The sequence below is a fragment of the Nannospalax galili genome, unplaced genomic scaffold, assembly GCF_000622305.1.
Source record: "Nannospalax galili isolate Female #2095 unplaced genomic scaffold, S.galili_v1.0 scaffold127, whole genome shotgun sequence".
Taxonomy (NCBI): Eukaryota; Metazoa; Chordata; class Mammalia; order Rodentia; family Spalacidae; genus Nannospalax; species Nannospalax galili.
Window position 1 is genome coordinate 2,049,179 of NW_008360326.1, and position 14,417 is coordinate 2,063,595.

The 14,417-nt window shown below is 44.1% G+C and overlaps 1 protein-coding gene across 1 annotated transcript in view; it reads right to left on the bottom strand.

Annotated features, from left to right (window-relative positions):
• The window catches only part of Mreg (melanoregulin), a 95,263-nt gene extending 94,353 nt beyond the window's left edge, over positions 1-910 (bottom strand). Inside the window, exon 1 of the mRNA XM_008825678.3 lies at positions 581-910. Within this exon, the coding sequence (XP_008823900.1) occupies positions 581-675 (95 nt within the window). The 5' untranslated portion in view covers positions 676-910. The remainder of the gene's footprint in view (positions 1-580) is intronic.
• Positions 911-14,417: the final 13,507 nt, after the last annotated feature.

The following is a 14,417-nucleotide window of genomic DNA, read 5'->3' on the forward strand; positions in this document are numbered from 1 at the left end:
ACAGCCCTTAACAAAACTATGCTTCAGGGTTTCTTCACAAAGCCTCTTAGCGCATAGCTTATAAGCATTAAATTTCCCCTCATTTCAGAGCTTAACCAATAATGAATCAACGCCCTAGTGAAAAGGCTGTCCCTGATACAACATGATTTTTTTTTTTAATGCGAAAACATCCTTATCCTCAGTTACTGAATGAGACATGCAACTTTTTGCTGGCAGAAACCCACACTTGTCCATTTCCACTGTACCATGTCTTATCAAATACCCAGTCACAGTTGTGTTGTTGCATGAGACCCTATGGACACCTCTCCCCCTCTTCCCTGCCCAGATTCTGCACTCGCATCGTTTGGCACTTTCCATCGGCATCCACGTGGATCTCAGCTGCCTCTGAAAAGCTGTGTTTTCGGGCAAAAATAAATAAATAAATAAATAAATCTTAACTCAAGATCTGTAAGCTTACATCTTCCCCGTGTGCTGAGAGGGACCTGGGAGGGCTGACCTCACAGTCGCCTTGCTCCCCAGTTCAGAAGACACCCACGTCCGGGACCCCACGGCGCCCGGGACTGGAGTGCCGGGTACCCACCTGACCAGCGGCTCCTTCTCCGGCCGCGCGGGCTCCTCCAGGCAGCGGCACGGGCAGCAGCAGCACGCGCTCCGCAGCCAGCCCCGCAGCCCCATGGAAAGCCGGGGCCAGGCGCGGGGCTCCCGGAGGCCGGCGCGCGCTCGCGGCTAGGGCGCGGGCACAGGGGTGGCCGGGGCGTCACCTGCCAGTCCGTACGCATCACGCCGAGGCGGGGGACGCGGCTGGCGGCGCTCCGCCCGGGCAGGTCCGGGCGGTGTTGTCTCGGCCTGAGCTTTTTTTCCCTCGCTCTTTTAATTCCCCGGGTGCCTCTTGGGCGCTTGCGTGCCCGCGACGCCCCGCTGCTGCCCTCTCCGGAGGAAGCGGGCACTCCAGCGCTCCGCGGGACCGGGCAGCCAGCGGCTGTGGCCGGGTCTGCAGGGCCGCGAGGGTAAAGTGGAGCTGCAGAGCACGAGGCTGGTCCGAATCCAATCGTCCTTTTCATCGGCTTCCCTGCGGGAGGAAATAAAAGGTCTTCCCACAAAACAGACCTTGAAAAAGTTTTCAAACTTCCAGTCTTTGCGAATCTGGGGCGGGGGGGGGGGGGGCCACAACTTGTGAGTACCAGAATTGTGCTATTTATATGTTTTATATGTAGATGTATTTTTTTATGTTTGTACAATTTTGTAAATTTATGTGCACATTCCCCCTCCTCACTTTATGCCCAATCAGAAGCTTACCGCACACATTTTCACTCCTGGTTTGTGTGGCTTAAAGGGTCATTGCAGACTAACTTTTTAAAATATTTTATTATTTTTATGCATATGAGTCTATGCTTTTATATAAATGTACCCATGTTGTGCAATGCCCGTGGAGTCAGAAGAGAGCCTCAGATCCCTCTGGAGCTGGAGTTATGGACGGTTGTTAGCCACCATGTGGGTGCTGGGAACCAAACTTAGGTCTTATGCAGAAGCAGCCAGTGCTCTTAACCGCTGAGCCATCTCTGCAGCCCAGGTTACTGTATATGAATGGGGGCATGTAATGCAGTCGTATTGGTGCCCATGTTATTTATCCAGATTCTTAATGATGAACATGTAGACTAATTCCAACCTTGTGTTACTAACAGGACCATTGTGCACATCGTTGGGCCAGTGTGCTTGGATATATCTAGATTAGTTGAATGAATGTTTAGCGGTTCAATTGTTGGGTCATAGGTAAGATGCACTTTTAATTTTTTTAAAGATTTATTTTTACTTATGTGTATGAGTATGTGTGTCTGTGTGTGTATGTCACATATGTGGAGTTGCCCACAGAGGCCAAAAGAGGGCATTGGATCCCCTAGAATAGGAGTTTCAGATGGTTGTGAGCTGCCTGATGTAGATGCTTAGAACAGAACCTGGGTCCTCTGGAAGAGCATCCAGCACTCTAACCACTGACCCATCTCTCCAATACCAAAATTTGGTGTGTGTAGCAGGGTCTAAACTATGTAGCTCTGAGACAGGGTCCAACTGTGTAGCCCTAGCTGGCATTGAACTCACAGAGGTCTGCCTGTCTCTGCCTCCCAAGCATGGGATTAAAACTGTATGCCACCATGCCCAGCCTGCCTTTTTAATTTTTTTAATATTTTATTTATTATTTTTATTTTATGTGTATGTGTGTATTGCCTGCATGTAGGTAAGTGCACCTGTGTCATGCAGTGCCTTCAGAGAACAGAAGAGACTGTCAGATCCCCTGGAACTGGAGTTAGAGACGGTTCATAGCCGCCAAGTGGGTGCTGGGAATCAAACCCAGGTCCTCTGCAAGAGCCATCATTGCTCTGAACCACTGAGCCATCTCTCCAGCCCCACCTCCTGCCTTTTTAATTTTGATGAACCTTACCAAATTGCTCTCTGGTGAGTAGCTTCAATTCAGACTCTAACGTATGAAAAAAAATTCTATACACCATCCATATAAGCTATTTTTTTTTGCCAATCTGATTTATTCAAGAAATATTTATTATCAGTTATGTGCCAGGCATGTTTTAGAAGATGGCAATACAGTAATTAATAAAACCAACAAAAAGTGTGTATTCATGTAAATATTGTAGAGCAGGAGTTAGACAAATAAAACAAGTACATATTCAAGTATGTTAACATGAAGTTAGCATACACAATAGAAAAAATAAGGCATGCAGGGGTGTAGGCATGGGTGTGACAAAAGATCAAACCCACGGTCTTGCTTGTGCTAGGTTCTACCCCTGAGCTACAGTCCCAGCACCCCAGAGCTCTCCATATGTTTTACTTTGAAAAGGGCCTCATTTAACCCAAGCTGACTTTAAACTCCCTATCTAGCCGATGATGACCTTGAACCTCTGATTCTCCTACCTCCTCCTTCCAAGTGCTGAGATTACAGATGTGTGCCACCACACCCAATGTATGCAGTGCTGGGTATGGAACCCATGCTCATGCTAGGCAAGCACACTACCAACTAAGTGGCATTCTAGCCCAAGAACTGCGTCATTTTAGTGACTTTGATCAAGAGGTTAATTCTCTGCCTTAGCAAAGATCACATCTAGTTTATGCCTACTCCTAAAATTACTATTTTTCTAAGTTAAGGCATAAATAAAACATCCTCTAAAAAACTAAAATATTACGGTTCAAGGTCCCTCTTAAATGTTTTTATTACATTTTTTGGGGGAGGGGACACAAGTGCTATAGATATGCATGTGGAGGTCAGAGAACAACTTATAGGAGTCAGTCCATCTGAGTCCTGGGGATCCAACTGAGATTGTCAGGCTTGGTGGCAAGCGTCTTTACCCACTGAGCCATCTCACCAGCCCTGATTCAAGTTCCCTTTGACTATTATGTATAATAAGTATCTTCCTAAGTTTATTATTACCACTGTGGAATATATATATCAGTGATGAGTTTTGTTTTATATGTAAAACAAATATAGGAACTGGAGAGATGGCTCAGTGGTTAAGAGCACTGGCTGCTCTTGCAGAGGACCTGGGTTTGGTTCCCAGCACCCACATGGCAGCTAACAACCATCCTTAACTCCAGTTCCAGAGTATTCAACACCCTCTTCTGGCCTCCATGAGCATTGCACGCATGGGTGTACCTACAAACATATAAGCACAACACTGATATACATAAAATAAAAATAAATTTAAATTTTTAAAAAATATATATCATGTATTTCATATATATATCAGCTATTCATCTATCTATTCACAAGCTCTTTACACTTAATAATGTGCCTTGTATATCTATTTCAACACCCTCTTCTGGCCTCCATGAGCATTGCACGCATGGGTGTACCTACAAACATATAAGCACAACACTGATATACATAAAATAAAAATAAATTTAAATTTTTAAAAAATATATATCATGTATTTCATATATATATCAGCTATTCATCTATCTATTCACAAGCTCTTTACACTTAATAATGTGCCTTGTATATCTATCTTTATTAATAAAAGGCATAATGCTTCCTTTATAACTGATGTGACCATTCTAAAATCTCTTTAATTTTTTTAATTTTATTTTATGTGTATGAGTGTTTAAGTGCACCACATGGGTGCAGTGCCCTCAGAGTCCAAAAGAGGGCACCAGATCCCCTAAGACTGGAGTTACAGATGGTTGTTAGCTGCCATGTGGGTTCTGGGAACTGAACCCAGGTCCTCTTCAAGAGCAGCCAGTATTCTTAACGGCTGAGCCAGCTCTTCAGCCCCAATGACTATTCTATTTATTAGATTTTTTTTTTACATTCGTGCCTCTGTGTGTCTGCGTGTGTGCACTGGAGGTCAGAGGACAACTTGCAGGCATCACCCTTGGTAGCAAGTCCTATTTTTAGATTCTCAAGAATCAGAACATCAGCGCCTATCATAGTGTTCATCCACCCAGGAGTCAAATGCCTTCATGCTTCTCCTGGCCTTTTAAAGATTTGTTTTTAATATTTTTAATTATGGGGAGGGAGGTATGTGCACATACGTGCAAGCACCCATGGAGGCCAGAGGCACTGGATTCCCCTTGGAACTGGAGCAGCAGGCATGTGAGCCACCAGACTCAAGCCCTCTGGATGAGCAGTATGTGCTCTTAGTCACTGAGCCATCTCTCCAGCCTCACTTCTCCCATTTTTGAGAAACTAGAACCAGGAATAGCAATATTCTTTCCCTGCCTTCAGCTTCTGGGTAGCCCAAAGCACATGTGACAATTCATTTCCTATTTCAGACATCCTTCACAGGACAGCAGTGAGCTTCCCTTTTTAGAGTAGAACTACATTGCTCTGCCTGGGTTGACGCCAGCACCAACCACACAAGGCAGCTTCTGACATTTACCAAGAGCCCTGGGGCACTTGATGTCAGAGGAGTTGGCAGTCTTCTGGGGCAGCTGATGACTCACAGACCCATCCATCAGCTGCTTATTTTCAAAGAAGAACTAGGAAATAGGCCAGCCTCTATTTTCAGACTTCTCCATGGCAAGGAAAACTAGAGTATGTTTTGAAAACAATTAGTATAGTTTTGAGCCTTTGCCAATGCCCACCAGTCTTTAAGAATTTACTGACAGCTAGGTGTGGCGGCACATGCCTTTAATTCCAGCAGAATTAAAGGCAGAGGTAGGATGATCTCTGTGAGTTCAAAGCCAGCCTGGTCTACATAGCAAGTTCCAGGTCAGCTGGGGCTACAGGAAGACCCTATCTCAAAAAGACCAAAAAAGAAAAAAAAAAAAGAATTTACTGACAACTACTGAGAGTTGAAGGGTCATCCAGGAAGAAAAACAAGAAAATCAAAAATTTTAAGTCCCAATACAACATCACATATGAATTCTACCAAAAAAACTTTGCTTACAGCAACATAGCATCAACTGGTGTCATCCAATTATTCATTCAACAAACATTCAATGAGCCAGGTTTTGTGCCTACATACAGTGGTAAGTAGGTTCTATTCATGAAGGCAGGGACTTGTTTAGTTCCTTGCAATATCCTCAACACCTAGAATAGTGCAAACCCACAGTAGAGTCTACATAAACAGAAGGATGCTATGACATCATCTGGAACTGCAGGCACACAGTGGGCACCTAATACACATGGGTGGCAAATATAAGAAAATGGACAGGGCTGTGTTAGTCTTTGCCTAGAAAGTTGTTTGATTTCTGAGGGCTCTATGTAGGAGCTGTCCATATCCAGCAGAGATGTGCAATGGAACATTATCTTCATCCAAGAAAACAGATCTGCTCAGGACTCTGTGGTTGGCTCAATGGCATCACTCACCCAAGCAATCTGAGATGGGGAACCAACAGGGCACACATCTCCAGAGAAGTCACATCAGGAAGTCACACGGGGGCCAGCAAGGTGGCTCAGTTGGTAAAGGCACTTGCTGCCATGCTTGAAAAATTAAGTTCGATCTCTAGGACAGTGTAAAAAAAGAACCAACTTCCACGAGTTGTCTTTGGACCTCCTGCCACATGTGTATCATAGTATGCACATGCATTTGCATATACACACAAAAATAAATGTAAAACTTAAAAGGATAAAACAAAAATAAGTCCTATGATGATGTCACTAAGAGAAAAGCAAGGTATAGGTTACATAGGGCTTTTTGTTCCTGCCTCTGCAATTTCGCCCACCTCTCTGTTGGTGGTGGTGGTGATGGTAATGGTTTATTTTTATTTTTATCTATTTTTTATGTGTATGAGTGTATTATGTGTATGTAGGTAAGTGCACCCATGTCATGCAATGCCCTCAGAGGACAGAAAAGTCTGTGAGATCCCCTGGAACTGGAGTTATGGACAGTTATTAGGTGCCATGTGGGTGCTGGGAATTGAACCCGGATCTTCTGCAAGAGCCCGTGTTCTTAACCCCTGAGCCATCTCTCCAGCCCCATTTATCTATTTTTATTTAATGTATATGAGTGTTATGCCTGCATGTAAGTAAGTGCACCCATGTTGTGCAATGCCCGAGGAAGACAAAAGAGGGCATCAGATTCCCTAGAACTGGAGTTACAGATGGTTGTTAGCCACCATGTGGATGTTGGGATTTGAACCCAGGTCTTCTGCAAGAGCAATTAGTGCTCTAAACCACTGAGCCATCTTTCCAGTTGCCAGGTTGTTTTGTTTTGAGACAGGGTTCACTAAGTAGCCCTGGCTGGCACCAAACCCACAGAGATCTACCAGCCTATGCCTCTCTGGTGCTGGGATTAAAGACATGCTCCACCACACCCATCCTCCTTTCTTCTTCTGAAGAAAACCCCAAACTGGTTGAGTATGACAATGAAGGTACTCCACCAGACTTGCTCCCTAAACCCCACAAGGAATGGGCTATGACCAAAGAAGGACAATCAAATACACTTTCCACAAGTCACGCCCTAAACACAAGGACCCAAATATGGAAGATGCCTGTAGTTGAGATGTGAATTACTGTTAGGAACAGTCCCTTGAAGTGAAGCGCCTGGAACTTTCCCATTCCACTTTTCCTATCATTCTGTGGGTGTCCTGCTTTGCTTCCCTGTTGCTGTGATAAAACACTGACCAACTTGGGAAGGAAATAGTTTATTTTAGCTTATAGGTTATAGTCCCCCATGGAGGGAACGAGGGCAGGAGCTCCAGCAGAAACTTGGAGGCAAGAACTGAAGCAGAGACCATGGAGGAAAGCTGCTTACTGGCTTGCTTCCACTGGCTTGCTCCCCATGGCTTGCTCTCCATGGCTTGCTCAGCTATCCATTTTATTATTACTATTTTTTTAGTGTATGAGTGTTTCGCCTGCATGTACGTAATTGCACCTGTGTCATGTAAAGCCTGCAGAGGCCAGAAGAGGGCATTGGAACTGGAGTTATGGATGGTTGTTAGTTGCCTTGTGGGTGCTGGGAATTGAACCTAGGTCCTCTGGAAGAGCAGTCAGTGTTCTTAACCTCTGAGTCATCTCTCTATCCCTTTTTATTTTTTAATTTTATGTGTATAAATGTTTTGCCTGCATGTATGTAGGTTAGCCACCATGACCAAATCAAGGCCCTCTGCAAGAGCAGCCAGTGCTCTTAATTACTGAGACGTCTCACCAGGCCCTCAGCTACCTTTCTTATATAAGCCTAGGACATACAGCCCAGAGATGGCATCACCCACAGCAGACTGGGCCCTCGTACATCAATTATCAATCAAAAGAATGCCCCCCAGGGCTGGAGAGATAGCTCAGCAGTTAAAAACACTAGTTATTCTTGCAGAGGATACAGATTCAACTCCCAGCATCCACATGGTGGCCAACAATTGCCTATAACTCCTGTTCCAGGGGTTTAATGCCCTCTTCTGACCTCTAAGGGCATTGCCCAACACAGGTATACTTATACACATGCAATAAACTCATACACATAAAATAAAATAAAAATAATAAAATATTTTAAAAAGACAGGTAGCTGAGTCTGCGCCTGGGACCAAGCTAGTAAGCAGCATCCCTCGTGGTTTCTGCTTCAGTTCCTTGAGCTCCTGCCCTATTTTTTGCTTTTTGAGACAAGGTCTCTTTGAAGCCCCAGCTGGCCTGGAACTCACTATGTAGACCAGGCTGGGCTGCCTCTGCCTCCCAAGTACTGGGATTAAAGTTGTGTGCCACCACGCCCAGCAAAATATATTTTTTAAAGTGCCCCCTAATTCCAGCACTTGAGAGGCAGAGGCAGGCAGATCTCTGTGAAATTGAAGCAAGCCTGGTCTACAGAGTGAGTTCTAGGGCAGCTGTGGCTACCAGGAGACCTTGTCTCAAAAACACCAAAAAAGTACCCTCCAAAACATGGCGACAGGCCACAGGCCAGTCTAATGGAAGGAATTCCTCAACTGAAGTTCCCTCTTCCCAGGTGACTCTAGTTTGTGTCAAGCTGACAACTAACCAGCACAGTGGGTTATGTGATAATTTTTTTAAAACCGGGTTTCCGTGTATAGACGAGGTTGGCCTCCATCTCACAGAGATCTGCCTGACTCTGCCTTCTAGGCGCTGCAATTAGAGCCACCACACCTTCTTAATATTCTTTGTACTTACAGGGACAGTTTGTGTTGCTTTCAGACCTAAACCCTTACGGTACCACTCAAGTGACTAAAGAGCCAGGAAAAGAGTCAGTGAGACAGAGAGGGAGCTCATCATGAAGGAGCACACCCTCATTTAGATGGCATCCAAACCACAAAAGTCAGAGTCAGAGAAGATTTTTATTTCTATTTCTCTGCTTGTCCTCACCACCCTGAAGAGCATCCTTCTGCCTCATCACCCTGTGGTTTCCTAGAACAGGGTGGTTTCCTAAAGAAAATTAGCTGTAAGCACAAGAAGGGGGCAGCTCTGGCATGACCAAAAGCATTCCAAATCCTCCAGGTTCATGCCTTTCCTGTGTTCAACTGCACTATAGAACATGTCCAATTATCCTGTCACAACTAAATTGGTACCCATAATAGCTGATGTACCCGTTCAACTGTGACTACATGTGTCCAAGGAGCTACTGTCATCTGCAGTGAATAGAAAGAACTGACCCCACGAGGAACATCAAGTCCATGGTCCTGTCAGGCCCAAAACCCAACAAACACAGCCTGCATAAACTTTCTACAAGAGGAAAGTACAGTATGCATACTTTGCCAGATCCACCTAGCAAACTGTGACCAGCTAAAATTATTCAACTGAACAAATACTTGTTATCAGTAGTCTTGGCTCTAAGCCCAGTATCTTATAAAATACAGTGATGAAAAATAAACTGTTGATCCTCAGGAAAAAAATATATATATACCCCAAACAAAAATTGGAAGATGATGAGACTCAAATGTCTGCATTGATCTGTGTCTCAAGGACCTATCCTTGGATTCCTACAGCCTCAGCGCTGTCTTTTCCTGGCTTAAGTCTCCTGCCATAGCTCTCCATACCATTACAGCCAACACATCCCCATTCTAATTACATCTTCTATCTACCTCTGTCATAACTACCCTGCCATAACAAACACTTTATTGGTGCCCCTGAAAAGTCCCAGTGATCAACCAGGAAATGGGATCTAGATTCTGATGCCTTCCCACCTCTGCAAAGCTGATCCCCCAACCCAATACCAATGGCCCAAGGTATTATATAATACCCAACTAAAATTAAGGATAAGCCTGGAACTACCTATCATGTTGGTTGCACCTTTTCCTAATCCAATTAAACTCTAATGAACATTAATTAATACCTGCCTATTGCAAGATGTCAGAAAGTTACAAGATAGGAGGAAAGGTACAAGAACTCTAATAGGGCAAGACAGAGTATCATTCATATTTGCTAGCCCAGCCCTTCCCCCAAACACTTGCCCCAACTCCTAAGCAAGCCCAGATCCTACCAATCTGATTACTACAGAAAAATTCATTTATTCCTATACGGTTTTAGCTTCCAGTTCCTTCATAGGAACTGTGTCTCCTGCTGAGACACAAACGGGCCAGGGCCCTGCAACACTTCATGCAATTTCCACACAAACCAACGCAGGTACCAGATCAACTTCCCCACTAGGGTTAGATGGAATCTAGAATGATTCTCAATGCTGCCACCTTGTGGCTTTCAATTGCAAATGAGCTGAAGATGGGGCTGTTTAGCTCCACAAAGTTGGAGTAGCTCCCTGCCTGGGAGGGAGGGGGCAGGGGAAGGAACAACACAAATGTTGCTGAGAGGGTTTTTTTTAAACATTATGTTCCTTGCTTTTATTTTATGTGTATGAGTGTATTGCCTGCATGTATGTAACTGCACCCGTGTCGTACAGTGCCCACAGAGGTCAGAAGAGAGCATTGGCAAATCCCCTAGAACTGGAGTTAAGGACAGTTTGTAGCCGCCATGTGGGTGCTGGGAATCAAACCCATGCCCTCTGCAAGAGCAGTCAATTCTCTTAACCACTGAGCCATCTCTCCAGCCCTAAATGAGTTTTAAACTGACTCCAGGCTAATCTCTCAAGCTGTCAAGGCCCTGATACATGGAAGTATTTTCATAGCTCTTAGCTATCAAAAGTAACAGGCAATACACAAATACTTTTTTTAACAATTATTTACTTAATAACCACATACTTAGAAGAAGCATTTCATTACAACAGCATTGACATATTCAATAACAATTTCCTGAGCTAAGATGCATCTCTTTCAAAATTGGCTGTAGGGTTTATACTGAGTACAATATTGTATAACTGTAATAATTCAACTGTAAACCTAAAAATTTACAGCAATTTTGAAAGAAATACACAAATACTTTTAAAATTATATAAATGAATGTCAATAAATGGTTAAAATTGAGATTTTTTTTTTCAACATACTTCTCATGGCTTTTGTCTATTTAAATAAATTTGTTTTGACAGTACAGGCACAGTTCCACAGAGAACGGTTCATCTTTTAGTGAAATGTGATGGTAAGTGATCCTGGCTACATAAAAATTCTAATTCCGGGCTAATAGAGAATTGCATTCAAGACTGCCTAGGCTGAGCATAGTGGCACATGCCTTTAAACCCAGCACTCTGGAGGCAGAGGCAGGTAGATCTCTGTGAGCTCGAGGCTAGCCTGGTCTACATAATGAGTTCCAGGGAGACCCTGTCTTCAAAAAGAAAAAAAAAAAAGACTGCCTAATGACATTGTCGACTCTATATGGTAGTGATCTCATGAAAAAGCATTTCCAGGGCTAGAGAGATGGCTCAGTGGTTAAGAACACTGATTGTTCTTGCAAAAGACCTAGGTTCCAATCCCAGCACCCACATGGCAGCTAACAACTGTCTGTAACTCCATTCCCAGGGGATCCAACAGCCTCTCCTGTCCTTCGTGGGCATTGCACAACATGGATGCACTTACCTACATGCAGGCAATACACAAATACACATAAAATGAAAATAAAATAAAAAGACATTTCCTAGTGTTGTGGTACCCATTTTAGTTTGTCACCACAAAACTGCTTCACAGAACATTTCTCAAAATGTATCCTACCACGAAGTGTCATGGGGCTGTGTATGGCACTGTGTTGTGAAAGTCTAAGGAGATCCCTGAGTCTCCCAAGAGATATATGAGCAGCACAGGCTAGGCAAGGCCAGGAGTCATAACAGAATATGAGGTTGGTAGGAGGGAGGTGCATCCCCTGAGCATAGCCAATGAATCTTTGCCCCAGGAAGGTGGCAGTTGCCAGTGAGGACAGGACATACTGTATGCCATCACTCAGGGAAAGGTGTCACTCTAAATGTTCTACTTGACCGGAACTGAGTGCTCCTTTCACTGTGTTAAGTTTGCTAACATATCTTTAAGTCACCTCTTCCTTCTGATGCAAAGCCTCAGCAGGATTTTCTCACCATGAGCCCTGTCCCTGGGCTTTTATCAGTCTAAAAAAGGCCTTGTTACATGGAGACCCCACCAAATGGACTTGAATCAGTGTCCAGTCTACAAAGAGGAGGGTCAACACAGAGGAAACATTTCCTCCATGCTTCCAAGCGAAGCCCAGGTCAAGCAGGACTTCTTGACTTATCTTCATGTAGATGGAACTGGTAAAAGAAAAGCCTGAAGAGCCAGGGGCTCCCCTCAAGCCCATGTGACCCTTGAGGAACATATCTTCATATGACCTTAAAAGTAATAATAAATTGGTTTATTTGGGCCAATTGTATGGTCTTAAACACCCAAAAGGAAAGTATAACCAAAGATTAAAGTCATCAGCATATTTTTTTAAGAGTTAAAGGGATTACACATCCCAGATTTAAGTTCTTATTAAGTTCTTATAAGATGTTATTTAGACAATTATTTCTCATTGATGATTTGTTCCTAGTAAGCCAATGCTACTCAGCTGTAAAACTTCAGTTCTTGGTCTGCAATACTGTAGTGCCCACCTGCAGCTGAGGGAAACAACTCACTATTGTTCTAAAATGATGGCTAAATTTGTTTTCTCTCCTTATCTAGAGGCCATTTAAGAGGGAGCTGATTCTAGCCACTCCAACAGTTATCAAATTGCCTGACAACAAATCCTGAGTTCATCAGTCATCAGTCCAGCCTTGGCAGGCAAAAGAAAAATGAGGAGTAACCCATTAGATGGATGCCTTTGGAAGCCCTCATCAAGAAATTCCAACAGACTTTAATTTGGACATTTTCTGGTTCCCTGCCTAGAAATTGTAATACTAACTACTCTTGACTTTACTTTTCCTTCACATCTCCCAGGCACCAGTCAAGCACCTTCTTTTTCTCCCTATAGTTCAGAGTTATGCAATTTGGGAGTCTTTTAGATAGACCCACTGAAGGGGGTACCCCAATTGCCTCACCCTGTGTCCCTGTTCAGCATGGAAGAAGCCAGAACAGTCTGCCTCCCAATTCCCTATTGGCAATTTGGGTAAGCCTCTTCAGAGGGTGGTATGACAAGAATAGGAGATAAAAATTGGCTAGTCAGCTAGGGTAAAAAGACTCCAAAGAAAAGTAGCCAGTTTCTTTCTTGGCTAAAAGTCAAAATGTACTTGGGCCTTTTAGCAAAGTACTCTGTCCCAAAGGCCAAAAACGTTAAAAGTATTTGGGAGCTCTTATCCCAAAAATATTTTAGGGTTACCTCTTCGGAGGAGGAAATGTTACAATATCAAGCACCCCCTGATTATGCTGTGTGTTATTTTGATGCTTGCTCCCTGTTTCATACAATTTCTTAGCCAACAAATTACCACCATTACAAAAATTACTACCAATCAGGTCATGGTCCATTATCAGACTTTGGATTTTCCAAAGATAGATGAGTTGCCTCTTACAGCTTGTGATGACACTTCTCCATTATAAAACAAAACAGGGGGAGCTGTTGGGGAACCCTGCTGCTAAGGTTGCAGTCTGCCATGTCCGGATAGCTCTAAGGAGCTCGACACTGTATGGGGGACTTCCTTTCTCAGCAGAGGCTTTTTGCTCTCTGCCTGACCTTCTCTGGAAAGTACCTCCAAGCACAGATGCCTGGCCTTATTTGGAACATGACCTTTGGCATAGTTACCTCCAATAAACTGTCCCCAGGTTTTTTGTATATGATAATTAGGCATTTCCCTATATCCAGATGATAGGATCCCCCTACCACATGTAAATAAAGCATACCATGAACACCTATCACTGAAGCTTTGGCTGCCGCCTCCACCCTATATATTTCCCTGACCCCCACTGAATAAACGAACTGTCTCACTGAAGCTGACACCCGGAAAGCTTTTTCCATCGTGCTCACTGGCCATCCTGACCCTGTTAGTCGCCTCTGCTCCCTTTGTCCTCGCAGGGGAGAGACCCACAATAGACCTCCTTTTAACAAACTCCAACTCTGCTTCATACTGACTAGTCCTGGGTGTCTGGGCCCTGCCCCGAATTTGTCTTCAGGGTCTGGAACTCGGGGTTGATTTGAAACAAACCAATTTGTATCTTAATTTTTTTTTTCTAAATCCTGTCAAAAGCAATAGAAATTCAACTACACTATAATTCTGTAGGGAAAGGATGGAAGGGGTCGATGACCTCTTTTTGAAAAGTATCCCCATCTGTAGGGAAGCTGCGTTCAAAATGGCTCCGACCGCCTCAGTGGGGGGAGGAGCTAAGGAATTGGCCATAGGTCAGCCCCTTCCTTCTCCTCCTTTCCTTTTTGTCATGGACTGGCACCTCCCATACGATGGCCCTCGCCTAAGATCTAAGCATCCAATGTCAACGACGGGTAAGATCTCCTTCTGGCAGGTACTCCTAAGACAGGAAGTGCACATGGCCAGGTGCACTGACCAATGATGGGCAAGGCTTAGCCAGGAAGGAGACAACCTAAGACAGGCTGAGACGCTCGGCACATGGAAAAGGGCTAGCTGCCTATCCATAGGGCATCGCCGGAAGGGTAGGCCGTGATTAACCTGTTAAAGAAAAGAAAAAGGAAGCGATATGGGGACCTAAAGGTCCCGCCTTGCCAC